Source organism: Botryllus schlosseri, chromosome 12 (assembly GCF_051294905.1).
Source record: "Botryllus schlosseri isolate E-star chromosome 12, Bs_hap1, whole genome shotgun sequence".
Taxonomy (NCBI): domain Eukaryota; kingdom Metazoa; phylum Chordata; class Ascidiacea; order Stolidobranchia; family Styelidae; genus Botryllus; species Botryllus schlosseri.
In genome coordinates, this window is record NC_137247.1 from 3,547,048 (window position 1) to 3,574,170 (window position 27,123).

General features: G+C 41.5%; 2 protein-coding genes and 1 pseudogene across 2 annotated transcripts; 1 reads left to right on the top strand and 2 right to left on the bottom strand.

Moving 5' to 3' along the window:
* Positions 1 to 11,106: 11,106 nt before the first annotated feature.
* Positions 11,107 to 13,371, bottom strand: LOC145452106 (aflatoxin B1 aldehyde reductase member 2 pseudogene; annotated as a pseudogene).
* Positions 13,372 to 13,412: 41 nt separating this feature from the next.
* Positions 13,413 to 15,310, bottom strand: LOC145452107 (aflatoxin B1 aldehyde reductase member 2-like). Its single transcript, XM_080330323.1, has one exon. The coding sequence runs from the start codon at positions 15,208 to 15,210 to the stop codon at positions 14,242 to 14,244; it is 969 nt and encodes a 322-aa protein (XP_080186449.1). The 5' UTR covers positions 15,211 to 15,310; the 3' UTR covers positions 13,413 to 14,241.
* Positions 15,311 to 19,009: 3,699 nt separating this feature from the next.
* Positions 19,010 to 21,296, top strand: LOC145452405 (ribosome biogenesis protein bop1-A-like). The gene has a single exon (XM_080330596.1). The coding sequence runs from the start codon at positions 19,060 to 19,062 to the stop codon at positions 21,184 to 21,186; it is 2,127 nt and encodes a 708-aa protein (XP_080186722.1). The 5' UTR covers positions 19,010 to 19,059; the 3' UTR covers positions 21,187 to 21,296.
* Positions 21,297 to 27,123: the final 5,827 nt, after the last annotated feature.

Genomic DNA, 27,123 nt, shown 5'->3' on the forward strand with positions numbered 1-27,123 from the left:
ACCTGTAGTTGAGAATATTTCAATTGATTGCGCAATGCCAATTATAGCGCAGTTCGAAGGGTTGTTATATGAAGGGCTGGGCTAAGTTGAATATCTATGAGTGATTCGATTCGGAGTCGAGTATATTGAGGTTCGGATTAAGTCAGGTATTCCGCATTACTTATTACGCCACAACGGTAATAATGACTCGGAAAGTTCTAATAGGCATCTCTTCTTGCGGTCAGAAGGAGAATTATAACAATTACACGCCATGCACTGCACAATAGTTTCATAATTCAGGACCATTTTATCAGTGATCAATCCATCACAAGATTGCGATTCAATGAAAAGATTGGAAGGTGTAGAAACGACGTGGAGTAGTCTTTGAAATCAGACACCCACCTGACCTAGGCGAAATACAGAAGATGCATCCACACTGGATGAAGAGTAATAGAAGAAAACATAAAAGGACAAGCGAAAAATTGGGGTGACGGAAGGCGAGATCGATATATCTTATCAGATCCTGGTCCAGTCATCTCGGTTTCTGACTACCTTTTAACTGGTAGCGCTTTGATGTGTGTTCATGTTCATTGCGAATGTCGGCCACCACTTGACAAAAATGTCGTTCCATCAATATTCCTAGTTGCGTGTAACATGTTTTTCGATACTGAGATACGGCGAGGTTTGGGGGGTCCAGCGGTGGCGATAAAGTATTGAAACTATATTTTTCATTGATAAAATATTACTGTGTGTGTCGGCGTGTATTCCTGAGCGATAGGTCGTTGGATCAATCCCTGGCCGGTTCGTAACTAAGACTTGAACCTGTATGACTGGTATCCGCGGCTTTCCCGTTAGGTGCTCAGCACTCCGGGACAGAATTCAACTCAGTTTATTGCGAACAATTTCATCATTTCAATACACCACAAGACTGCGATAGAATGAAAAATAGGAAGGTGTCGTAACGATTTGGAGCAGGCTAGTCTCCGAAATCAGACACTCACCGTGCCTATGCGATGTAAAAAGGAGGCATGCGCTGCACACTGAATGAAAAGCCGGAACTGATTTGTGCAACAGTATCTCGCCTGCTATTCGACAGTCATCGAGCATGTCCATGTCCAGTGTCCACATTCAAGACGAAATACAAGCAATTTCTACTGAATCAATAATATTCGGCCGTCAAGTTTACCGGACAACGACTAGACATAACGTTCTCGCCTTCCGTCACATGTCACCTCATTTTGTCGTTTGTCTTTTTGTATTATCTTCTTCTACTCTTCATTCAGTGTACTGTACAGTGTACACTGTACACTGTATACATGCCACCTCTTTACCACGCCAAGGCCCGTGTGTGAGTCTGAATAAGACTACTCAAAGTCGTCTCGACACCCTCTTATCTGTTCACGGTATCGCAGGCTTGTGGTGTTTTGAATTGATAAAAATTCTTAATTTTAACTGAAGAAAAAGAATTAAGATAACATATAAGGACATGCGACAAAAACAAAACAGGTGGTTGTGTCGGAAGGCGAGATCGATATGTCAGGTCGAGATCCGGTAGACTAGAGGGCCGACTAGTATTGGAAGACGCCAGACGCATCGAGGGCGAAATGGTGGCCAGTGCAGACTCGATAGTCTTAACCGAAAGGTTATATCGCATCTAGATCTCTCTCTCTCTGCTCCAGAAGAATGGCATTACAATTGATACTCGACTCAATTTGAGCACTCCAATCATTGTGCCCAGTCCGAGTTGTTTACTGTCAGAAAGCGTATGGTATCGGTAAATACAATAACTTGTGCTAACTAATAACTACATACAATATATGTCAACCAGGGTTGTAACCAAGTCACAAGGCTCTGAGTCACAAGTCAATCTCACTTTTATATTTTTGACTCAGTCAAGTCGAGTCATTTTCAATTCCCACCGAGTCAAGTCCGAGTCCAAGTCAGCGAACAGAGGATCGAGTCCGAGTCATAGTATTATGACTCGAGTCCGAGTCCAAGTCATTGTGTTGACTGCTCAGTTTCCAGTTAAAGTCTTCCTAAACCCACTTTTTTAACTCTGTTTGGTGATATTGAATGGTTCGCATTTATAATATATCAATTTTCCTCACTTTTAGCAGTTTCTGGTCGCATTTTCAAGCACCAGTACCAACAAACGAAATCCCAATAGTGTGTTGGCTTCGAAATTACAATGAAATGTCGGTCTCGGCCGTCTGAATCTCGAGTCAATGACTTGCTTCGAGTCATGCGCAATGACTCGAGTCCAAGTCGAGTCAATACACAGATTGACTCAAGTCGAGTCGAGTCATTTCCGTATTTTGAGGAAATGACTCGAGTCGATTCGAGTCATCTGAAAATCGTGACTCGAGTCTGACTCGAGTAGAGTCATGACTCGAGTCATTACAACCCTGATGTCAACTGCTGGAAATCGCGTCTGTATTTTTTTGGCATGTCGAAAGACAAAAGCCCCGATTTCAACAAATGTTATTCAGTTCTCCTGAGTCAGTTTATGTGAGACTTGCCATTCAAAGAGCAGAGCAACCAATAACACTGGTAAACACAATTTTTGTTGAGTTTTATTACACAATTGGTTTCGACTAACATTCGGGCGCTGAATTAAAAAATGACTTCCATTTTTGTCTATCACGTCAAGTTTTTTGGGTAGGCACCCACCCCCAAATTTACGCTAATAACTCATAATTCTGTGGGTTGTCTCGTTTGATACTCGAGCAATAGTCAGCTAACAAATGTTAGATCCAATCTACTCTGGTATCTTATACCTCAATCATCTTCAGATATTGGAGGATGCTTTCTCCTTGCCCATCGCTCAATACGCCAAGGTTTTCCGGGAAGTTATTTAGATATGTTAGCTTGCTTGCTAAGTAATCTTTTCTCAATTCGCAAGGATGCTAAAGGTTCCTAATATTTCCCTTCCAAGTCCCAAAGCGTATGTCAGATCATTTAACTTGTGTTGATACCGAGCGAGATAGTGTAGGAATGGTTGTGCGTCCGGCTTCTCGATCGGTAGGTCGTGGGTTCGATCCCCGGCCGGGGCAGACCAAAGACTCGAAAACTGGTATCCGCGTGTATCCTGCTATAGGTGCTCAGCAATCACAGATAGCATGGAGAAGAAAAACCGGAGGTGCAGACTAGATGACCTTACTATAAACGCCGTATCGCATCTCCGTCGTCAAAGCATCTCGATGGTGCAGGCGAAAAAGAATACCATATCTCTCTTGATGGACTACTTATGTTGACGGACTACGTTCTGAATCATCTTCGATTTCAAAATCTTCATCATTGGGCCTGCCATCCCTAAGATCTTCATCTCGATCCAAATTATCGAGCTGAGCTTGTATAGAAGTTTCAAGTTACACTGGATAAGCTGAATGGGGCATTGGACCTATAGCCGATAGTAAGTGTAATGTTTATTTTCCTTGCCATATCCTGCAGTTTGCGCATCATATATATGTGTTTGAAATATCATCAGATGACTGCATTCTCTAACCAAAAATGGGTGGGAGCATCTGTCAGATCAGTGGTTCCTAAACTTTTTTGAGCTTCCGCCCCCCCCCCCTCCCCCTGGACAACGAATGAAGTACCAGCGAGCAGGACCGTTATCAAGCCCAGACAAGCTTGAAAATTGGAAAAGTTCTCGTCTTAGAAAATATCTCTGATCTATCACGGGCTTATTAGGTTATTACTGAATGCAGACAGTGCCCTTTTCACCTTGATCAGATTACAAGATTATACATCATTGCCAAAAAAGGGATAAATTCGACTCATAGAACTTGATGAATATCCTATGTCCGCAGAACTATTGTGGGACAGGGTCGCATCGATGGGAAAATTTCACGAACGTTTGAGACAGAGAGTAAAATCGCGGAAGGCAGTTTTCTTGAAAGCCGTCACACCCAACCGTCGGAGGTTTATCTGGGCTCCTTCCCCCCCCCCCCCGCCGTCGCCGTTCTTACGGCGACAAAAAAGCCCAGACAAAGACCCGACGAAAGAAAGCACTCACAAGGAATGGAAAGAACTAGAAATGGCCGCGGCTTCAAAAAGATCAACATCGAAAAGAATTGTTACATCGGGCACTCCAGCCCGAGGTGGATGTCAGTCTAAAAGGATCGCAACTGCGTGTCGTTCGATATCCTCCTATCTGTTCATTACATCCCATTGTGCCTTGTTGTGCCATTGTGTGTGACTTGTTCAGATGAAAAATAAAACCCAACGATTATTGAATATTGAACTGTGCAGCAATATAAATGTTCAAATACTTCGTAGCTGTCGACACACAATATACCACGCTTTCTGGTGATTCTGTTGACTGCTGAATCACCATCATCATCATCATTGGTTCAATAGCAATTTTATCAGTTCAATACACCACAAAAATGCGATACAATGAAAAGAAATGAAAATCATTCCATTGATTGGCAGGCTTTCTATTGGTAAGTAACAATGGAATTTTCAGGTACAGCCGATTGAACAGACTAACGCCTGGATCAACTATTAATTGCCTTGACATAACTGATTTTGCAGTTTTTACTGCATATTTTGCTGTCATATTCATCAATCGTTTCAATACTACGCAGCAGTTGCCCTCTAAACCTCTAACGCCCACATTTGCTCTCAGTGCTCCCCTATCGCCCAATCTGGAGCAACCGCCCCCCAATCGCCCATTTCGTGGGAACCACTGGCCTAGATCGATACCAGTAACTTTTTTCCTAATAATTCAATTGACCCCTTGGCTATATAACTTATTTTATGATAAAGGCGTGGTTTTCTGCATGGTATGGAAAAGTAATATGGCTAAATTCATGAAAAATTGCATATTTTGGGCACACTTGACGTGATAGAAGAACACCAGCGGCATTTTTGGAATCAGCATACCGAAATTATAGCCTAAATCAAGTGCAAAATCAAAGTCAACAAATTTTTCGTTAAAAGTTGTTGCCCAGTGTAATGAGTTTGAGTCTTGTTGGAATTATGCTTCCCTCTCTCCCGCTGAGTGGACTATACAGTATGGCATTCAATGACGATGTGAAGTTTAAGTCCAACCGAAAACACGACTTCTCAGCAATCGTTTTTCAGGTAAAGTGTGGTGCAGACTCAAAGTCGCACTCATTCACTTTGGTGTCGATCGAAATATGGAAAATATGGTAAAAGACGAGTGTTCGGTTCATGAATTCACGTTTTATGGTAAGATATAACATGTAATAATAAATAATGTAATAAATAAATGTAATAATGTAATAATATAAATGCAATAATGTTTCGACATAGTGGAGACAACGGCGTAGGCGGGTTTTACTCAGCATCACATCATCGCGTAATTATCCCTCCCCTCGCTGTCTGAAGATTTTCCCAATGAGGTCGAAGGCGAAGCGGATATGTTCGATTGCTCACTCGCGGAATGGCTTGGTGTGAAGAGAGTGAGAGATAGAGTCTTTATTTTTCATCGAACCGAAACACACGACAAACAGACAACCAGTGGTGGCTTTTGGGGTGAGCGAGGTGGGCGGTCGCCCGCCCCCCCTGGTCGAAGCCCCCCCCCCTATTTGGATTTTGCTCTTTTTTCAAGGAGAATGACGAATAAACATGGAAATCCGTGTACCAAGCAAGAATATTATTCCGTACAGATGTGTCAATCATCATCAAATCACTGCATTTGTTAGCTAAGTCCCGTATCCCGATAATCATCACGTCTCTGCATGCGGTAGAAATACTTAGTTTTGATGTAGTCTATCCTTGCACACATGCAAAACAGACATGGGCGAATCCAGGACCTGGGCAAACCTTTTCCGGCGGTGAAAGACAGATAATAATAACCGATGCAGAAGGGGGGTCTGGGGGGCGGATCGGGCGGAGCCCCCCAGAAGTGACGGATATATACTTATAGGGGGCCCCCGGTAAGTCTCGCCCAGGCCCCCCCCCCCGTTCGTAGGGCCACCACTGCAGACAACATCAATGATGATAAAGAAGGAAACACAGTGTTCGGCATCCGATAGGAGTGATTGGAGGTCAACTAGTCTGATCACATCCGCATCAAACAAGTACAATGTCGCTGGTCTGGTTGTAGAAAGCGTTAAATATAAGAGTAAAGATGCAATACTACAAAACGTATCAAATTGGAAGCATCGTCAGGCTAAGTAGGCTATAGTAGCACAAGGGTGTCATGACGATAAGAGGCAATGATCTATCAATCTGTTGGCATAAACAGCAGTTCTCGTTTATGTTATAATACTGAATTCCAAATGACAGGTCCTGAGTAGTCATAATCAAATGTCCTCAGTGTATGTATAGCACGTACGTACTAGTATGGATGCGATGGTAGATACGCACTACGCAGGCGCACACCGCAAGAATCATGACATCGTATTGATGCAAAATGCTCCACCACCCCACCGTGCGTACAGAATAAATTTCAGTAGATTCAATTATTAAACATGTACACAAGTACAATTGTACATTGTACGTACGTACACTGTACAGACCGTTGTATCGCTTGATGCATCACCAGAGTTATTTAGCTAGAGTCTCGATATCCACGGTCACCAGTTGCCAACTTTGCAGCAGACAAGGAGTACGGACAAGTGAAGTATCTCATCGGCGTACATTGTACTTGCACAATCGCTTCAGACCTGACCGTGCTAGATGTGAATGTCGCCCATTCTTGGGCTGCTACTTCAATCGCTTTGCCCGAAATCTCTCCTGCGAGCTTCTCTCGGGCTCATGTTGTTTTTATCAATATTATATGGAATGAGACATTACAACGGAGCATTTTAAAGAGTTTCCAAATTTTGGAAAGCCCTAGTGACCATTAGCCTATCTGGCAAAGCTGCACAATGTACATATGGTATCCTTGCTAACGGATATCCGGCCGATTTTTTTTAAATTTTTGGTCGGATTCATATTTTATTATATGGTCACTGACCAATTATTGGTCAGCCGTCAATAGAAACCTGTGTTCAATACATAAATGAGTTTTTATTGTCATATATTTTGTTGTTACAATATTCAATATATAACTCAAACTCGTACCGTATGATCTCCTGTTTTTGTAGTTTACTAGAATATGTACTCGTTGATGATTATTATCGGAGTTTTTCGTACCGGAGAAATCACGAAACGGATCAGATTAGGACCCGAGAATTTGTCGATCCGCCCCGCAAGCCCGCACTAGTAGTAACGGGCTATGGTAATGCGTGGAACTTGAGCGCCTATCGATACCGTTCGTTCGTTCAATTACTAGTTTTATAACAAAATCACAAACATATTGCGATACCACCAGAATGAAGGAAGATTAATGCGGTCTATAAATCAAATACCATACCATGGTCATTATGAGAGACACAGCAACTCATCGAGCGATGTCAGGATATATATTTCATCATTAGCAATAGCCACCAATTGAAATCAAAAGTATGTTCAAAGGAAGAGAGCATAATGCACATGCACAGTACACAATGGTGAGAACCAAGCACGGATATAATTGCATATGAATGGGTAAGTAAATAGAAGACGAGATGCATATGCGTTGTTGCTAAGCGCCATAGTCGAAATCGATGCCAAACCACGTGATCTCTAATTCTGTAGCACAATCATCGAACAAAATAGATATGGATGGGGTACAGAAATGCAAACGTTAAGATAGCTTACTTGACGATATCGAATACAACACGTTTACCAAGCCGTATCGCCTCGGCGTTGGTTAGAACAAAGCAAACTGATGAAATAGTCAACATAGCGGGACATGTTATAGTTAGGGCTGGGCAAAATGATTCGAGTACTCGAATCAGAATCGAGTATTAATTTTAATGCTTCGAGTCGAGTAGTAAAATACAATTTTCTCGAGTACTGAAATTATACGCTTCTCGCCACTGAAAGTTAATTTATCAACGAGAATTAAGTTTCGATACTAATTTTCACTGTTGAAGCCTTGAAACTATAACGCAGAGCGAATGTTTGTAGTTGTATAATTGTCTCCAGAAGGTTGCGTTTACAATTCGCTGCGTGTTTCTTCTCTTGACGGACCGGCGTAACCGCGCCGTACGGCCTTGTTGGCTGACGTACCACGACCTGTCTATTGCACACGTATTCGATGGATCACACTGACGAGTATATTTTGTTTCTGTCTCCACGACTTGTAACTTTATTGAATCACGTACGGCAATGCAATGGACTCCCGAATCAGTCAATAATCATGAATCAATTGAATGAATATCTCTACGTGGTATTACCTACGCATATCTCTCATATCCACGAGAGAGAGTACCTGCACAAAACATCGTACGATTTCATACTTTGTTATCTACGTTCACACGACAAAATATACGACTCACAAAGGTCTTATCGGGTCTCAGTTCAGGGAATTACGTAAGGTTTACCAACTCCTTATTGAATATTATTAACCGTCTCCCGCCGGCGTGGGTATTTTTACCCATTGCCGTTAGAGGGAAGCGTACTGTATTAGAACCACTATATATCCCGTTCTAATCGTGCTAGGTCGCTGCTGTTCATGTCTGCGGATAGATATTGTTTGTGCCAGTTCATTGATACCATATTATTTGATATATATTATATCTAAGACGTCGAAATCGGATATCAAATACCGTAGATAAATATGTTGCAAAATACACTGTCTCGGCAACACGCGCGTCATTGACCACTCTCAGATAACGTACTGTATGTTTTGTTCTAGCCGTCTTAGAGCATAGTTGTTTCTTTCTGTGAAAAGCTAGTGTCCATACAAGTTCACACGTATCTTCGTATCTGATATTAGTTACATATAAGGTGTTATAAATCTATGTGATAGGCCGCGTGACAAAGATATCCGCCGACCGCATCATTTCGCGGAAACGCGCGTTCCCGATACCCATCATATACCCTGTCGTATATTTGGTTTTATTCCTCATAGCCAGTTGTTGTAGTTTGTTTCTATGAATAGTGCTTGTCAGCTTCTGATTTTCTTGCTAAAACAACTATACTAGTTATGTCTGCATCGCTCAAGGTTGCATTTGAAAACCGGGAAGAGAATTCTCGCCGCCTACCGTACCAGCTTCAAGCAGATGGATGAATACTGGTCACAAAACGGGATATGTATCGAGTTCTAATAGTGATATACCTTCATAGATTGTGTCTGTGAATAGTTGCTGCCTATACGATTCTAAATAATGGCTAATAGTCAAGTATAATTCGGAATAAATACAATATTACTCAGCGCATATACCTACGCAAAAGTGTTCATCTGGATATACAAAGAGCTGTCGTATAACGATATATATCTTTCGTTGTAGTAATGAAAGGCATTTACGGATTGTCTCTTTCAATAGAACTAGCCAATCTCCACCTTCGAGGCCAAAATAAACAACATTAGTTATTCCTATGTCACCCCAAGGCCGCTTCTAAAAATCGTGAAGAGAATTCCTGCAGACTACCACACTAGTGTCAAACGCAGGGACGAATATCTGTAACATAGTGTGTTATATCCTGAATTTTATCGGTAGTAGACATTCTTAGATTGTTTCTGTGGAGAGTACATGTCCATAAGATTATATCTACATCAGACTAACAGCTAATAGTGATGTATATATCGCAACAAGACCAATTCTACACGCTGTGTATTCCCCGCAAACGTGTGTATCATGTCTGTATGAAGTGCTACCAACTAACGTCATAAACCTTACGTAGTAGTAAGATATGCGTTTGTGGTTTGTCCTTATGGTTAGGTCTTGACAATCTCCGTTTATCAATACTAAAGTGACCCATTTACGTGCTCTATAAGCTTTGTAAATGTCCTGGAAGGCTACGCTACCTAATAAATACACGCGCGTCACTCGCTCACTCGCCGATGACTCATTCACTCTGCGGCCTGGCGCGTGTTTATTGTGCAAACCGTCAGTATTGTATCTATTGGATAATGGCGATATTAGGGCGTATTAGATCGACTGAGCCATCTCCATGATCATGATTTCCTCGCCGATATGATTCACAAGAAGCCTATGTCACCAGATATCCATGTTAAGGTTTATAAAGAGTACAGTAAATGTAATACGTTTCTCATCAACGAATTCTCGGCTTGCTCTTGATATAAGTGGCCAGACACAGTGCTCGAAATGATTTGAGTGGCGCAATCGGATGCGCGCTGAAGTTCTGAATCGAACGACACCTTGTTTGACATGTTCCAATCACATTAAGGTACAGTTTTTCGACTTTGAAAATTGAAGTAAAATTTTTCGAAAATTGCAGCCGGCGCCAATCGGTTAAAATGGCGTTATACCAATATATTTCGTTAAAAAACCTTGATTGGCGGTATCGTAGCATACGAAACATATAGTACAAAGCTACGAAGGTTACTGGATGTAGCACATTTTTGAAGTCATGATTATCCCACAACATTGTCACCAAGTGGATGAAAGCGGTGTATGGTCGAAAAAATACCAAAGTATTATTTATGAGATGGAAACAGGCATTATATTCTTTGGGGTGGCATAAACGGTACATATTTAAACGTTGACGTATTACATTCTGTTCTGGCGTCATAATGGGTGATACTCGATTACTCGAAGCATATTTCGTGATTCAGAATCGAATCACTCAGGTACTCGATTTTGCCCAGCCCTAGTTATAGTGCAGGAGGGTTACTACCTCGCCCTACTTGCCAGATCTACAGGTAGCAATGTGGTGCCGTCAAAATACCAATCAATCGCCGGTTCCATTATTTTGATTTGCTAGAGACACAAAATGCACGATGCTATGTCGTGAATAGATAGTAGGATGTCGAAACGATCAAGTACAATCTAACATCTACCTCAGCCTAATGCCCGACTTAACAGTGTTCAATCTTAATCTACCATGATCGGGTCTTTTTCGTAAAGACGCCGTGAGCAGAGCCATCTAGGGGAGGGGGAACCAAGATATGCATCGGACGCTCCGGAACGTGCTACTGCCGAGAATAGAACCGCGGCCCGAGGATAAAATATGAAAAAATATCATACAATTGAATGATATAGTCATATTGAAATAACCCCCGATGTTTTCGGCTGACACTCATCCGACGTAATTGACAGCAACAATTAGTAGAGAATTCGAAGGAACATTGTATGGCAACAATCACATTACCAAAACATTATATGAATAGCCTTCGCATATATTTGGTGTCCAATTTTAGCAGGGGTGAAATGCCTTGTGTCGCAACTTTTTTTCGTCGACGACCTGACTCTCGTAAAACTGGCTCGAGTCTTGAATTGACTCGAGTCAGTTACTGCATTGAATCGACTTGTACTCGAGTCGTCGCGCATGACTAGACTAACTCGTATAACTCGGCATATTCTATGACTTATTCAAGTGTCGTATATCAGGACTGATAATTGAAAAAAATAGGGCCAGAAACTGCATTATATCTGTTTGAATGAACATGTTAAGTTTCACAGTTACGCGAGTTGAACCTGACTTGAATTCGATACTGAAGAGTAAACACTATGACTCAGACTCAACCCGTTGCTGGCTGACTTGGGGCTGGACTCAGTGGTGGATTGAAAATGACTCGACTTGACTCGAGTCAAATCTATAAAAGCGAGATTGACTTGTGACTCAGAACCAGGGTTGTAACCAAGTCACAAGGTTCCGAGTCACAAGTCAATCTCACTTTTATAGTTTTGACTTGAGTCATTTTCACTTCACCACCGAGTCCAAGTCAGTGAGTAGCATGTCGAGTCTGAGTCATAGTGCTGTGACTCGAGTCAGAGTCCAATTCATTGAGCCCACTGTTCAGTTTTGAGTTCAATCCGGTTCGACCAACTTTTTTCAACTCTGCTCGAGTCGTATGGATTGGCGCGCATTCATAATATCGTAATATTCCTCAGCCCTAACAATTTCTTGGATGATTTTCCAAGTATCAGGACTGATAGACGAAATACCAATCATGTGGTGATTCAACTATTTTTCGAAGTTACAATGAAATGTCTGTATTGGCAGTAGGGCTGGGCACAATGATTCGAAGGGGCACAAAGCTACGAAGGTTACTGGACGTAGCGCATTTCCAAAGTAATGATAATCCCACAACATTTTCACCAACTGGAATGAAATCGGTATGGTCGAAAAAATATCAGAGTAACATTTACGAGATCGATAACAGGCATTATATTCTTTGTGGTGGTGAAAACTGTATATTTTTTAACTTTGACGTATTACATTCTGTTATGACGTCATAATGGGTACATATACTCGATTACTCGACTCGAAGCATATTACCTGATTCAGAATCGAATCACTCAGGTACTCGATTTTGCCCAGCCCTAATTGGCAGTCCTAGTCTCGAGTCATGCACAATGACTCGAGTACAGGTAGAGTCATTACAACCCTGCTCAGAACCTTGTGACTTGATTACAACCATGCCAACACTCCGCACCGGATTCATCATCTTGCATATTCAGGACAAAGGTTCGACGTACCGCGCCAAACACCCTCGATTGTCTTCACGACGTCGTCGTGAAGAGGTCCTTTCGTTGTGTATTTGAGATTTTGATCAAGCTGCTGAACGCTAGAAGCTCCAACTATTACACCATCGTCCAATTCCCCTTTCAAAGCTGAATGATGGTACAGCCATCGGTACGCTGCTTCTGCAACAGAGATTTCACCATCGCCGTAAACATTATTCAAAGACTGAGCGATTTCACTGACGGCCTTGAAGTACTCAGGCTTCCAATATCTATCACGGTATAAAGCATTCCAATTGGTAGCTCCAAAAAATCTCCCTGGCTTGTTCGTTGTCTCATCGCCCATCCTATGTTTCCCAGTAAGCAACCCACCACCTAGAGGACTAAATCCATAGAATCTAATGCCATAATGACGTAGACACGGGATCAATTCTTTTTCGACCATTCTAGTCAAAGCGCTGTACATGCCTTGATACACCGTGGGTGCTACACAACCTTTTTGTTTGCAAATGTTAACCGCTTCCGCTACCAACCATGAAGAAAAATTTGATAATCCAAGTTCCGAAAATTTACCCTCTTCGTGCAAACTTTTGACCGCATCTAGAGTTTCAGTTAACGGAGTCTGATGATCAGGTGCGTGTAGATAGAATATATCGACAGTGTCTCTTTTTAAATGTAGCAGCGATGTTTCCAATTGCTGCCGCACACTGGCAGGCCCGAGACCTTTTCCTTCCCAAGGATTTGCCTTCGTTGCATACAGAAATTTTGGATTGACGGAATCTTTCATATTCCCCAAATAGACTTCAGTCTTGCCTTCACCATACATGTAGGCAGTGTCTATTTCATTATATCCATACTTGGAAAACAAATTCAGCATCGATTTGCTTTCATTCAACGTCGCCCGTTTGGCTATGTCCATTGATCCGAGGATTGTCTTCACTCTGACAGCAGACATTTCCTATTTTTTATGGTAGAGAGGTAGGAATAAGTCAGATATCTAATTTTGAAAATGAACACGATTAACCATGACAGTGTATGAACATAAATCAGATAATATCCATCTTAGACACCCTTGGAGTTACAGAGACACAATATTCTATTGAGTAGTTTCTTGATATTGAAATATACCGGAATGATTTCGGCTGACACTCGTCAGAGGTAATCGTCAGCAACTAGCAGAGAATTGGATAGAACATTCTATAATATTGATCTGGTGCTTGACGCAGCATGAATGATGGTATGTTCACATGTAACACAAATTTTACACAGCCAGCTCAATCTAATGTACATTCACTATCTCCATACTCCAATACAGATCTGAATAAGGTTGCGCGTTCTATGATTTCAAACTCATTTAAACCAGTAGTTGATTGCGTAACTGTAGCACATAACCCGAAAATCAAATTACTAATCAACCCCACTGTTCAATGAGAACGTTTTTGAATGGAACAGATGAAATACACTCTTTTGTACATCATAGTCAAGCATAATTAGTCTACGTATCAAAGATGGCAACATTGCACTGTATGATTGAAAATGCATTTCACTCAATTTCATCTGATGAGATACTGGTATGTCTTATTCATTCAAATTAGGATTGAAAATTATACTAATATTGAAATGAATCCGAATATTTTCGGCTGACACCAGTCGGGGGTAATTGTCAGAAACTAGTAAAGCATTGGAAAGAACATCGTACATCAACATTCAACACATGTCCTCATTCAAACTAGTGGGCATTCATTTTTAAGTTGATTTGGAGTTCCACAATGGAATGAATCAGTAATGAATTTGGCAGATGAATTTGCAAACACAATGAACGTCCTTATCTTGCATAATCTGGACACAGGTGAGATGTATTACTCCAAATACCATTGATAACAGATACCACTTTCTCATCAAGTGGGCCTTTCTTGGTGTAGCCCAAATTTTCATCTAACTGCTTCACAGTAGCAGCTCCAACGATTACACCATCACCCAATTTTCCATCCAACGCTGAATGATGGTACAACCATCTATAAGCTGCTTCTGCAACTGACACCGAGCCTTCTCCATAGGCATCCAATAATGATTCACGAATCGCGTCGACTGCTTCGAAATATTCCTGTTTCCAATATCGGTCACGGTATATTCCAGGCCATTTGGATTTTCCGAAGAATCTTCCAGGTTCTGTTTTATTAGCATCTTCTCGTTTGTGTTTTCCTGTTAAAAACCCACCTCCCAATGGGCTGTATCCATAAAATCGAATGCCGTAATAGCGTAAACAAGGGAACAGTTCTTTTTCAACCATTCTGGTGAGCGCGCTGTACATCCCCTGGTACACGGTTGGAACTACGTAACCTTTTGACTTGCAAATGTTAACAATTTCAGCTACAAGCCACGCCGAGTAGTTGGACAGCCCCAATTCTACAAATTTACCTTCTTTATGAAGTGAATTGACAGCTTCCAGAGTTTCTTCGAGAGGGGTGTCATGATCGGGTGCGTGGAGATAGAATATATCTGCCTTTTCTCTTTTCATATTTTTGAGAGACGTCTCCAATTGGCGTCTCACACTTGCAGCGCCAAGGCCCTTTCCGTCCCACGGGTTCGCCTTTGTGGCGTACAGGAAGCTTTGATTGACTGAATTTTTCATTTCGCCTAAATAGACTTCGGTTTTTCCGCCAGCGTACATAAAAGCGGTGTCGATTTCTTTGTATCCAAATTTTGAAAATGAACCAAGCATCAATTTGCCTTCTTCGACAGAGGCACGCCTTGCGATCTCCATCGAGCCGAAGATTGTTTTAACTTCAGCCATATTGCTATAATATGTAGGCCTATACTACTTTTTGAAAATTGGATATTTATCTTGGATAAAGAAGACGGTTGAATCCTATAAGATGAAAAAAAGTTGCTGGATGTAGCGAATTACATGAAAAGAACATTTGCGTATATAGGCCTATTTAATGAATATATTATCCAAAAATGCATTTATTATCGCTATTTATTTACTTACGAGTTACGACTATATCAGAGCATTAAGCAATAAGCAGTGGTGTTCGGTAACATCGTAATTCTTTTTTCCAGAAAATGCAGTAGGTCTGCTTTTTCAGGTCGGTTTGTTTCAGACCATTTTCACATGATAACTTAATTTTTTGAATTTATTTGAATTATAAAGTTACTTTATTTATGAGAGATCCCTTACTGGAATCTCGGTACATTTTGCCTGATGTATCAGGTGAGCAACGAGGATTCTCCAAGTTAAAGTAATTTAATAATAAAAAAAAACATAGGGTGAGCACAGGACACCGATTCCATACAGGGAGATATCGACATCATCTTAGTGAGTATAATTATCACGAATATTTAGCAACACTCCTCACGGATCACAGAATAAAGTTACGAAGCTACAAGCATTCGTAGCATGATTAGCCGTTGTGCCAGAAGGAGATATTAATCTCCCAAAGCATCCATCATAGATACTTGAATGAGCCGTCCTCCGTTGCGACGTAAGACATATAGGTCTAGGCGTCTGGCGCTATTACGATGATGCAACGAGTATCATGTGCTTAGCTCTACGTAATCATCTACAGCAGGGGTGTCAAACATACGGCCCGCGGGCCGCATTCGGCCCGCCAGACGATTTGATCCGGCCCGCGAAGCAATTCTGAGTAAATTTAATTTTTTTTATATTTTCCAGCATATTTCGAACAAATGTTGAGATATTTTGCAGGGAATTCTTCTATGTTCATAAGCCCCATTATACGGCGCTATGGCTTTACTGTATTTACCAGTCTTATCACTAATAACAAGTCGGTGATATCGACATCCAATTTCAAGAAAGAAAGAATTGCACACCAAGTTCAGAGTTTTATACAAATATGGACCATAAAGTTGTTATTCACAGAAGCAAAAACGCCGATGCCAAACCGTCATATGCAGTTTAAATGTAAAATATATTAGTGGCACTAATATATCATTGAAATATCTATTGTCGAGCTGCGGTGTCCCTTTCGACCCAATATAGATCCCCAGACATGAGAGAAACCGGACAAATTTCCAATGTCCGCATTTCCAATCAAAATCTGGTATTGCTCACAACGAATATGCAGGGCTACCGCTCATTACTACTAAATTAAAGGTAGCAAAGAATATGCCAACTTATATCGTCGTTAACGCCACTGATTTAGCGTTGGTTATCTCTTATCTGTATTCAATCAGACAATCATCGTATTTTTGCCAATTCCATTGTTCGCGAATAAAGGCGATGCATCTTGCTACTTGTAAAACCCTATGATCCGTGCATTGTCTATATAAGTGAAAAGCAAAAGCACGGGGTAACATTTTCGAATCAGTTGAATGGTCCGGCCCGCGGGCGATTTGAAGGCTTGAATCCGGCCCGCGACGCAATCTGAGTTTGACACCCCTGATCTACAGGCGTACTGGCTGACATAATTGAATCAATCATATACCTTATCCGGACGCAGTTCAAGTACAAACGGCTCTTTCGCGAGTACTGCAGCCATTTCAAAGTTCAAACCAATAAACCGCATGAATGCCGCAATGAATCTGCGTTTTTGACACCGTGCACGAATCAATGAACCGAAACTAGAACAAAAAATCACTGATCCTTTACAAACGATATGGGTTTACTGAAGGGTTGAGATTAGCGATTACTACTTCCTGTCTTACAAAAAATTATGATGATTGACTGAATTAACATGAGCTTTACCATGGTTCAAGTTTCGAATATGGCACACTCGAGAGTACGTGCCTCTTCAAATTTCAACATACTATTTTTATGTCGAGATAGGCTTCACCGAGTCGTTGTGTTCCCATCCTAACTTCTCATTTAATCGCAATAACAGTGACAGGTCACCGTGTATGCCTTGCTAATATATTTCATGATCGTAGGCCCGTAAACGCCGTGCAAGTCAGATCATAGCCTTTGCAGGATACGGTCAGATGTCTCCAGAAAGTAAATTTCCGGATGGAAACAAACTCAGCAGAACCAGCGGGATGAGAGAAATTTATGCTGCTCCCACAAGCAAGTGAAGCAATAAGCATAAGCAGCAGCACGTGGTCTCGGCTTTTTATGTGTCGAATGAAGCGATGGCGGTATGTATTCTGAATTTAATCGTAATAATTTTAGCTTTCTAAGCCATTCCGATTGTAGTTTTAAAAGGGCAGATTTATTTTGATGATTTCAGTTAAGATAGAGACGGACACGTTTATTCAATACCGGAACGCTTTACAATTAGATATGGTTACGAATGGAATAAGGGTTGGGGCGTTGGGCAAAATCAAGTATAGAGTTATTTCTGAATCTATAGTATGCGTCGAGTATTCTAGTATCACTTTTTATGACGTCAGAGAGTGTGAATGGGGAGCAAATTTCACCTTTTATGCTACCAGAATACAATGCCAGCAGTTTTACATCACCATCAGTCCATCACAATTATTATTTGGTATTATTTCAACATTTCATTGCACACTTTCTGACAATGCTGTGGGCCGTACTGGAAACAATGCACTTTTCGGCAATAATTTAGTGTGACTGAAGGTTTTTATTGCATATGATAATTGTGTAATCGAATGGAAAGTTGTGTGGTGTGGCGTGACATTGCCAGTAATCCCAGTATTGCCACCAAGGCAACAATTGTGCTGTGGGTTGACCTCCAGTTCGCAAATATGTCATGTAATGACTTGTTTACTTGATGTTTTGTATGAGACCGAGGTCTACAGCCTTCCACAGTGGAAAAGATAGCATCGAAACTACAACTCTTGTTGATAAATTACTGTAACCCTTGGTGGCAAAGAGCATCTAATTTGTGTACTCATAATAATAATCTCTCGACCCTCTACTCAAATCATTAGAATAATGAGATATTGTATTGATCTTCATCGTATATATGACCACTATCTGAATATCATGCATAATTGCAGAAGATAGATTATGCGTTATATGTTTACACCAGTGGTTCCCAACCTTTTTCGAGTCATCGCCCCCCAAATATTGGGAACCAAACAATGGTCATACAAACTGTAATCACCGGCGAGTTGACTAAGACAGAAAGGTCAACTTTTCGGCTTGACCTCGAACTTACACTTTTGCAGTTAAATTTTCGTGAGTTGGCTGAAATACTGAAAAAAAAAATTTCTCCGGCTTGACTCCAATATAGCCGTTTTACCGTGCCATTGCCCCCCTCGTTATTTTTGCCTTTTTCGTCCCCCTATCGCCCCCTAGACCGCCAAATCGCCCCGTGGAGGGCGATATCGCCCACGTTAGGAACCACTGGTTTATAGACTGTAGATTGGGATTGTTCAAACCTACTCACTCCCAATTCTGGGAATTCACTTATTAAATTGTTCAAAAATTGTTAATCTAACATGAATCTAACAATTCCGTGAGGTTGACAGATAAATTTGAAAAATAGTTATCAAATTTTTTCAAGTAAATGCAAAATTTTCAAAATCCAGTGCGTTTACATCTACCAATTGGAATCGAGCCAAATTTGGTGTGCAGCGTTTTTTAGGCAGCAGAACCTAACAATTTAATCAGTGAATCCCCATGATCTGGAAAAAAAGTTAGTTTTGAACAACCCTACTGTACCATCTTTATTCTAAAGACGAATTGAGTGATTCTGACACAATTCATCCAGCAGAAATGGCTAGACTAAAGAATAAGCGAAAATTAGTAGATAAAGAGACGCCCGAGTTTTCAGTCGGATCAATCCACATCGAGCAGTCATCTGATGAAGAGGAAGAAGAACACGCTGCAAGCGATTCTGATTCGAGAGTGGATGAATATATAGTAACTCCGCCTGATGATAATAATGTAACTGAAGTCGCAACGCAACAGAAAAAGATTGGAGTAGATGAAGATGATACTTCGGACGAAGAAGATGTACGAAACACAGTGGGCAATATACCGATGCAATGGTATGAAAATTTTCCACACATCGGCTATGATCTTGATGGAAAAAAAATCGGAAAACCAATCCGAAACATGGATGAACTGGATAAATTTCTGGACCGTATGGACAACCCAGATTACTGGCGTACGATTTACGACGAGACCACTGCCAGGGACCACAAATTAACGCCCGAAGAGGTGCAACTTATCGAGAGGCTAAAAGGCGGTACATATTACGACCCCAAAATAGACCCGTACGAGCCTCATCTCGATATTTTCACTCACGAGAAAATGATTCACCCGATCAACAACGCTCCTGCGCACAAGCGAAGCTTCACTCCATCCCTACAAGAAAAGCTCAAAGTCGGTAAACTGGTGCACGCCATAAAAATGGGCTGGTTGAAGCCCAGGAAAGAACGAAAAGATGATCACCATAGATTTTATGACTTGTGGGCTGATAGCAAGGAAGAGAAGTTATCCCACAGTCAATTGGCTCGAAGAAAAATGCACATTCCTGCACCCAAAACTAAACTACCAGGGCACGAGGCTTCGTACAATCCACCGCCCGAGTATCTGATGACAGATGACGAAAAATTAGCATGGGAAGCGGCTGATCCTGAGGACAGAAAAGCAAGCTTCATTCCGCAAAAATACGACTGCCTCCGTAAAGTGCCTCAGTATTCGCAGTTTATTCAAGAAGCGTTTTCTAGGTGCATGGACCTGTATCTTTGTCCGAGACAAAGAAAAATGAGGGTTAACGTCGATCCAGAGGATTTAATACCAAAACTGCCGAAACCGAGTGAATTGCAGCCATTCCCGACTGTGCAGTCTCTATGCTATAAAGGCCATACGGGTATGATTAGATCAATATCGGTACACGATTCTGGACAGTGGATCGCGTCTGGAAGTGACGATAAAACTATCAGAGTATGGGAAGTATCAAGTGGTAGATGTTTACGTGTGATTCCGACTAATCATGTCGTTAAGTGCGTGCAATGGTGCCCAAATCTGAGTATTTGCTTGCTCGCGGCTGTAATGGATAATACTGTTGCTATTATCAATCCTTATGTCGGCGACAGGCTTGTCTGTCAAGCTACTGATCAGTTAATTAATTCTTACGAAGATATAAAGGACGATGGTGGCGAGGAAGAGCTGGAAACCAAAAACATGATCCCTTGGACTGTGGTTGACCCGGGTAAAGAATTTAAAGATGGTTTCCGACTGATTTTGGATCATGGAAAGCCTGTGTCTAAGGTTACATGGCATGGAAAAGGCGATTACTTCGCGACCATACTGCCTGGGAACGGCCACACTCAAGTTCTACTGCATCAGCTCACGAAACGGCGCTCGCAAAATCCGTTCAGCAAATGCAAAGGGCTGGTGCAATGCGTGTTGTTTCACCCGCACAGACCGTTCTTATTTGTAGCCTCGCAGACTTACGTCAGAGTTTATAACTTGGTCAAACAGAGCATGACAAAGAAGCTTATGTCGAGCGCGAAATGGATATCTAGCATGGCTATTCATCCTGGCGGTGACGATCTAATTGTTGGGAGCTATGACTGTCGGCTAATGTGGTTTGACATGGATTTGTCTGTGAAACCTTACCAGACAATGAGATATCATAAGCGGGCTATTCGGTCTTGCTGTTATCATAAGAAATACCCGCTTTTCGCGTCTTGCAGTGACGATGGGACCGTCATCGTGAGCCACGGCATGGTGTTCAGTGATCTCTTGCAGAATCCTCTGATTGTACCGGTCAAGGTTTTGAAAGGACACAAGGTCGAGCGAAATCTGGGCGTGCTGGACTGCTGCTTTCACCCCACCCAGCCCTGGATATTTTCTTGTGCTGTGGACAATACGATTAGATTGTTTTCATGATTTTGCTGACTGGTGCTAGCCGTTGTGCAGTGTGCGAAATGCATTGTGTAAGTGCTTATTTAAATGTGCTTACAATGGCGTTTGGTATTAAATCATGCAAAAGCAATTTCTTGAACTTGTCATTCGTCAGTTTAGTCTGTTGCTCTGTCAAGTTATAGAATAATATAGATTGTCTGGGGGCAGCTGGTATATAGCCTTACAGTAGTACACCAATTTATGTTAAGCTCACCAAGTTAGAAGTTTTGTGGGGTGCTGGTTATGCAGGGAGAGGGAGTTTATTCTTTTTCATCCTTCAAAATAAAAGCGGCATATTGCGCAATATCGACTTTTTCAGTAAAATTATGAATGCGTATTGGAAAGTTTAATTTTGGTCATCCTAAAATTCCAGCGAAATTGATACTACCGCTTGCCTCTCGACTGACATCAGTGTCAGTTTATAAATATTTTCATCATTTCAAAACATCACGAAACTGCGATGCAATGAAAGGATAGGAAGGTGTCGAAACGACTTGGGGTAGTCTTTGAAATCTGACACCCACCTGGGCCTGGGTGATGTAAAGAAGAGTCATGTGCACTGAATGAAAATTGAAGCAGAGAATATGAGAGACAAGCGACAAAACCATGTGGCGGAAGGCGAGGAGGCTAGGAGGACTATTGATTCCGTATACCGAGGCTTCTCCAAAGTGTTCGATTTCATAGGATAGCGACATCTAGTCCGTTTAGGAAAGCAATTAGGCTCAGTTTATTAATCATTTCAAAACACCGCAGACTGCCGTGAAGTGGCAGGTGTCGGTTGGCGTGAACACACGGGACAGGTAATCTCAGGCGCAGACGGCACATTTTTTATCCAAATGGAATTTAGAGATGGAAAATACATCTCGGTTTCGGGCCGCGTGAATTTGAACGTTGAAGTCATAGACGGTCGTCACGTATGCTGAGATTCGAAATAGAGAACACTTTTTACATGTCCAAAATCCATTCATTAAAATACGGGAAATTTTACTGCTAATATTGATGGGTTGACTAGAAAAGGTCATTTTAACGACTCGGCTACCGAAAGGCCCATCCCCGCGTAATCAGTTAGATCGGTTGGTCAGGGTGTCAAACATACGGCCCGCGGGCCGCATCCGGCCAGCGAAGCAATTCTGAGTAGATTGGAAAAGTCTTACATTATCCAGCACATTTCCAACAAATGTTGAAATTTTTGCAGGAAATATTTTCTTTAAACATTCCATCAACACAGCAAATGTTCATAGGCCACATTATAACCACACGACCACGACGTTGTGGTCTCACTCTACTTACCACTTGGAACAAGTCGGTGGAATTGTCACCCAATTTCGGGAAGGCAAAAGGCGCACAATGAGTTTTATGGCAAAATGAGCCAACAGTAGCTATTCACAGAAGCCAAAACACGAATGCGGAACTGTTATATGCAGTTTACATGGAAAATATATGAGTTACGTTACACTAATATATAATTCAAAGATACATGGTCGCACTGCTGTGTCACATACAAACCAAAAGGTTCCAGGACTTGAGAGAAACCTTGCTTGCGATTTAATGATACCAAATTCCAACAAGGTCCGCGTTTACAGTTAAATATCTTGTATTCTTCACAACGCACAGCTAACGCCATATTACGACGAAAGCAATGGGAGCATAGATATATGCCAATTTACGTCGTCGTTAGCGCCACTGTTTTATCGGTTCGTAACTGCATTCAACCAGACAATCATCGTAGTTTTGACAATTCCATAATTCCCGAATAAAAGTGCTGCGAATTGCTAGAATAAAACCCTATGATCCGTGTATGATCTCCATGTGACTGATAATAAAGTATTCGACTGGAAAGCGAGGGCACGAGGTAACGTTTTGGAATAGGTTTACTCCCGACAAACACGAAACAGCCCATTGAGGTTCTGCGACCCAATTTGAGTTTGACACCCCTTGCCGTCGAAATCCTGGTTTCATGTCTTTATGACATTTTTTACTTGTCTCCGTACGTTCGCCTGACTCTCAAAGCTACGAAGGAGGACGAATTGCGAAAAAGGGGGGCATTCGGGAGTTCTCGGGGGACATTTTACATTTCTTGAAAAATGAGGACAAATGCTTTGGAGGACACATGCTAACCCTAGGCAACCTCAAAAAGTCTGTGTGGGACTATCAGACGATGCTCTTAAGTCGTTTCAGCACCAGGACATATATATAGGCTATATATCAGAGCTTTTCATTAGCCCTTATTTTGAGAACCATCCAGGGTGGGGTTGCCATACGTCCGGAATTATCCCAACATGTCCGGAATTTCACTGTTCAAACTAGCGTCCGGGAGGAATTTCTAAAATATGCCAAATGTCCGGAATTTTGAAGACTTGACGTAGGTTCATAATTATTTCGTAAATCATGATAAAACAATATTTTTTGGGAATATTTATGCCGATGCATGATATTTTTCTTCGCGCTGCGCGCGATTTACTACCACATATATTGATTTTAATATGGAGACTATCACCCTCGCAAAAACTGCAATAAAATATAAATATTTGCAATGCCCCCTCTAAGCTGCGCAAATGCGCAGTGCTGACGCGGTATCTGCGCACAGTAAATCTAAGTTTCGCACAAAAAAAGCCGAAGTGATGACCTTTTTTTAGTCGTTACGCACTGTTGTCCAAGGGTCTGCACAGTGAGTTGGTAAGAGTGCGCAGACTCGTCAAAAATTAGAGGGAACATTGGTCCTCTGCCTATATTCTGGGGTTTGTGATTATGTTGAACGTAACCAGCTTCCAAAATAGCCCGTGAGTAAGTCTGGGCAAAGGTGCTGACTTTTTTAGTAATTACCTCGTCAAATTCTGATCTGGGCCACGAAACATTTTTAAATTGGAGATGGAGTCGCGACCATAAAAGGTTGGAAACCACTGGATGTCGGTGCCTATAATGCTCCGTGGTGCGCACCGGCATAAGGCCGATAAACAATCTTATCGGTAGGACATGAACATGACTTAACGATGTGCAACTACGCTCCCTGTATTTTCAAACTCATTATCCTCCACCAGCTCTACTCCAACTCTGATCATGTGGCGGAGATTAATATCTATAATTCTATATAGTAGGCTAATATATGGAACGACCAATATTACTGACAGAATTCATTCAAAGAATTTAACGACCAGATGCATATAGAAACCAGATTCATATAGCAAGCACATGTGCTTTCAGTCCCGGTTACACAACACACAGCCGCATAGCCTACACCTGAACCGGATCGTGACCACCTCTGGTTTAGGAGTAAAAAGCTCTGCAACTGTGACGTCATAACTCATTTTGAAATCCACTAGTGGGCGCTTAAAAGTGGCCGGAATTTGGGTTGCTGAAATATGGTAACCCTAATCCAGGGTTGTGATGACTCGAGTCATGACTCGACTCGAGTCACAATTTTCTGATGACTCGAATTGATTCGAGTCATTTCCTCTAACGACGGAAATGACTCGACTCGAGTCAATCTGTGTATTGACTCGACTTGGACTCGAGTCATTGCGCATGACTCAAACCAAGTCATATGACTCGAGAGTCAGACGGCCAAGGCCGACATTTCATTGTAACTTCGAAGAATGGTAAAGTGACCACCATATTGGGATTTTGTCTATTGGTATTGGTACTTGAAAATGCGGCCAAAACTGCTAAAATTGAGGGGAATTAGTATATTATAAATGCGAACCATTTGATATCACCAAACCGAGCTGAAAAGTGGTTTTAACAAGACTTCAACTGGAAACTGAAATGTTAACACAAGGACTTGGACTCGGACTCGAGTCATAATACCATGACTCGGACTCGACCCTCTGATCGCTGACTTGGACTCGGACTTGACTCGGTGGTGAATTGAAAATGACTCGACTTGACTCGAGCCCAAACTACAAAAGTGAAATTGACTTGTGACTCGGAGCCTTAAGGTCACAATTGTGACTTGATTACAACCCTGGAACCATCCGCACTTTTTTGCAAAAATTTCATCCGCACAAACTAATCGAAATTTATCACACAAAAATAAATTTAAGAGATGGGGTAAACACTTTTTGTTGAAGTCTCCAACAAGTAGACGTCCGGTTTATTAATGACTCTGTGGCTTGCTGCTGAATATTTCTGGCACTTTCAGACCCGTTAGGAACAAGTTCTTACTCCAAAGCTCCCCATCAAGTGTCTCATCAAGAAGACAACTCCGTTTCCTCGTGATGTCAACCAGTGCAATAAAGCCTCTCTCGGCGCAATAAGTAGTCGAGTTTTTGTATAAGAACTTCTAGTCTAGTGCTTGGATCAAGTGTGATCATGGTCAATTTATTCCCGGCGAGGCAAATGTAAAGCAGAAAATACGTTGGCGGCCGAGACAAAAGTTTAGACTAAATTCTGTGGCGTGCAGTTTATTTCTAAATTTAAAGCAGTAAATTACATTGCCATTACATTGCATACTGCCGCTAGCCTGCCAGGCCAGCATCAGCCGAGTGCATGCGTGCATTTCACTGCATAATTATTCTCATAATGCCGACTCAACACTTATATTCCTCAAAACATGGAGACCTGCTCGGTGGTCATCCTGAAGTAACGATACCGGTTAACGTCTGACTTCAGTAAACAAATATTTAGTGCTTCAAATCTTGTTGAAATCTCGACCTTCCCCCGCCACTTTCATTGCTGGACATGGACATAACATCGCTTGTGAGCAGTGTTGCCACTTGAGGCTCATAAAATAGCACTAGATTGGTCAACTAAATACCACTAGATCGACAAAAAGACACTATTTTTGAAAGTTAGGCCAAAACTATTGAGTAAATCCTAAACGACAAAGAAAATGAACTGATTATAACAACAATTACATAATGAGAAGGCTCAGCAAATGACAAAATCATCACGTTTTCTGCAATCCTTCGACATCTGACAATATTGCTGACTATTTTAATTCTCCATTACAAAATTTTGCTTCAGCTCAAAAGTAAAAAGGCGTGAGGGACATGAAATTCTTTAAAACATCATACATTCACATTTTTCGAGTTTTCGACTGTCAAGGCTCAAAGGAATCTATCTACAATTCTACATAGAGGAACACTGTAATGAACTAAAAATACAGTAGCCTATATATAATCACTGTCGGCAAGAATGCCCCCTGCAAATTTAATGTTCCTCTTTATGACGGCACATCATTTTTCAAATAGTGTGACCCCCAAATTTTTCACTCTGGCAAGGCATTCGACCAAGGATATATAACTGAGTGTTATCACCGGACTATACATACACATTTCGTAACCATTCAATATTTGGTCCAGTCAATTGCGGCAAGGTAGCTTTTCCTGTTCGCTTTGAGTGGGTAATAGAGTTTCGATCTCTGGGACTTGAAACCAGGTCTTAGGCAAGGATAAAAAATACTACGGTAAGCTTGACGGCTGACCCGGTCTATTTCCGTCTTTGTCATATAAACTTCGCCCGTATTACGATCAGGTTTACAAACTGCCGCCCCTAGATTTAATCACAGGATATTAAACAGTCTGCTAGAGTTCTACTGATAGAAATGTGCGGAAAGCAAGGCAATGTTCTACTGGGTTGGTTCCCGTGCCAAATGAGCAAGTGTAGGCGAATATTAATTGCGATCTCTTCGGGTATAAATTATTTGAAGCACATCAAAATACCATCCTCATAAACAAATATTTTTTCAGGAAAAAACACCAGATTTGCCGAAATTCGAAAAAAATACACTAGAACTCCAGGTCAAGTCAAAATACACTGGACCTAGAGTCAAACCACTAGTATCGGCACCACTGCTTCTGAGTGAGGATGCCCGCTGATCACGTGCGCCGATTGTATTTTACGAATTAGGATTTGTAAACGTATGACGTAACAGTTTAAGACACAGACCTGGTAGCAAGCAAGTTTTGAACTTGAATATAGAAA

Excerpts from the sequence above, each read along its gene's own strand:
- LOC145452405 (XM_080330596.1), top strand. The coding sequence starts at position 19,060 with ATGGCTAGACTAAAGAATAAGCGAAAATTAGTAGATAAAGAGACGCCC.
- LOC145452107 (XM_080330323.1), bottom strand. The coding sequence starts at position 15,210 with ATGGCTGAAGTTAAAACAATCTTCGGCTCGATGGAGATCGCAAGGCGT.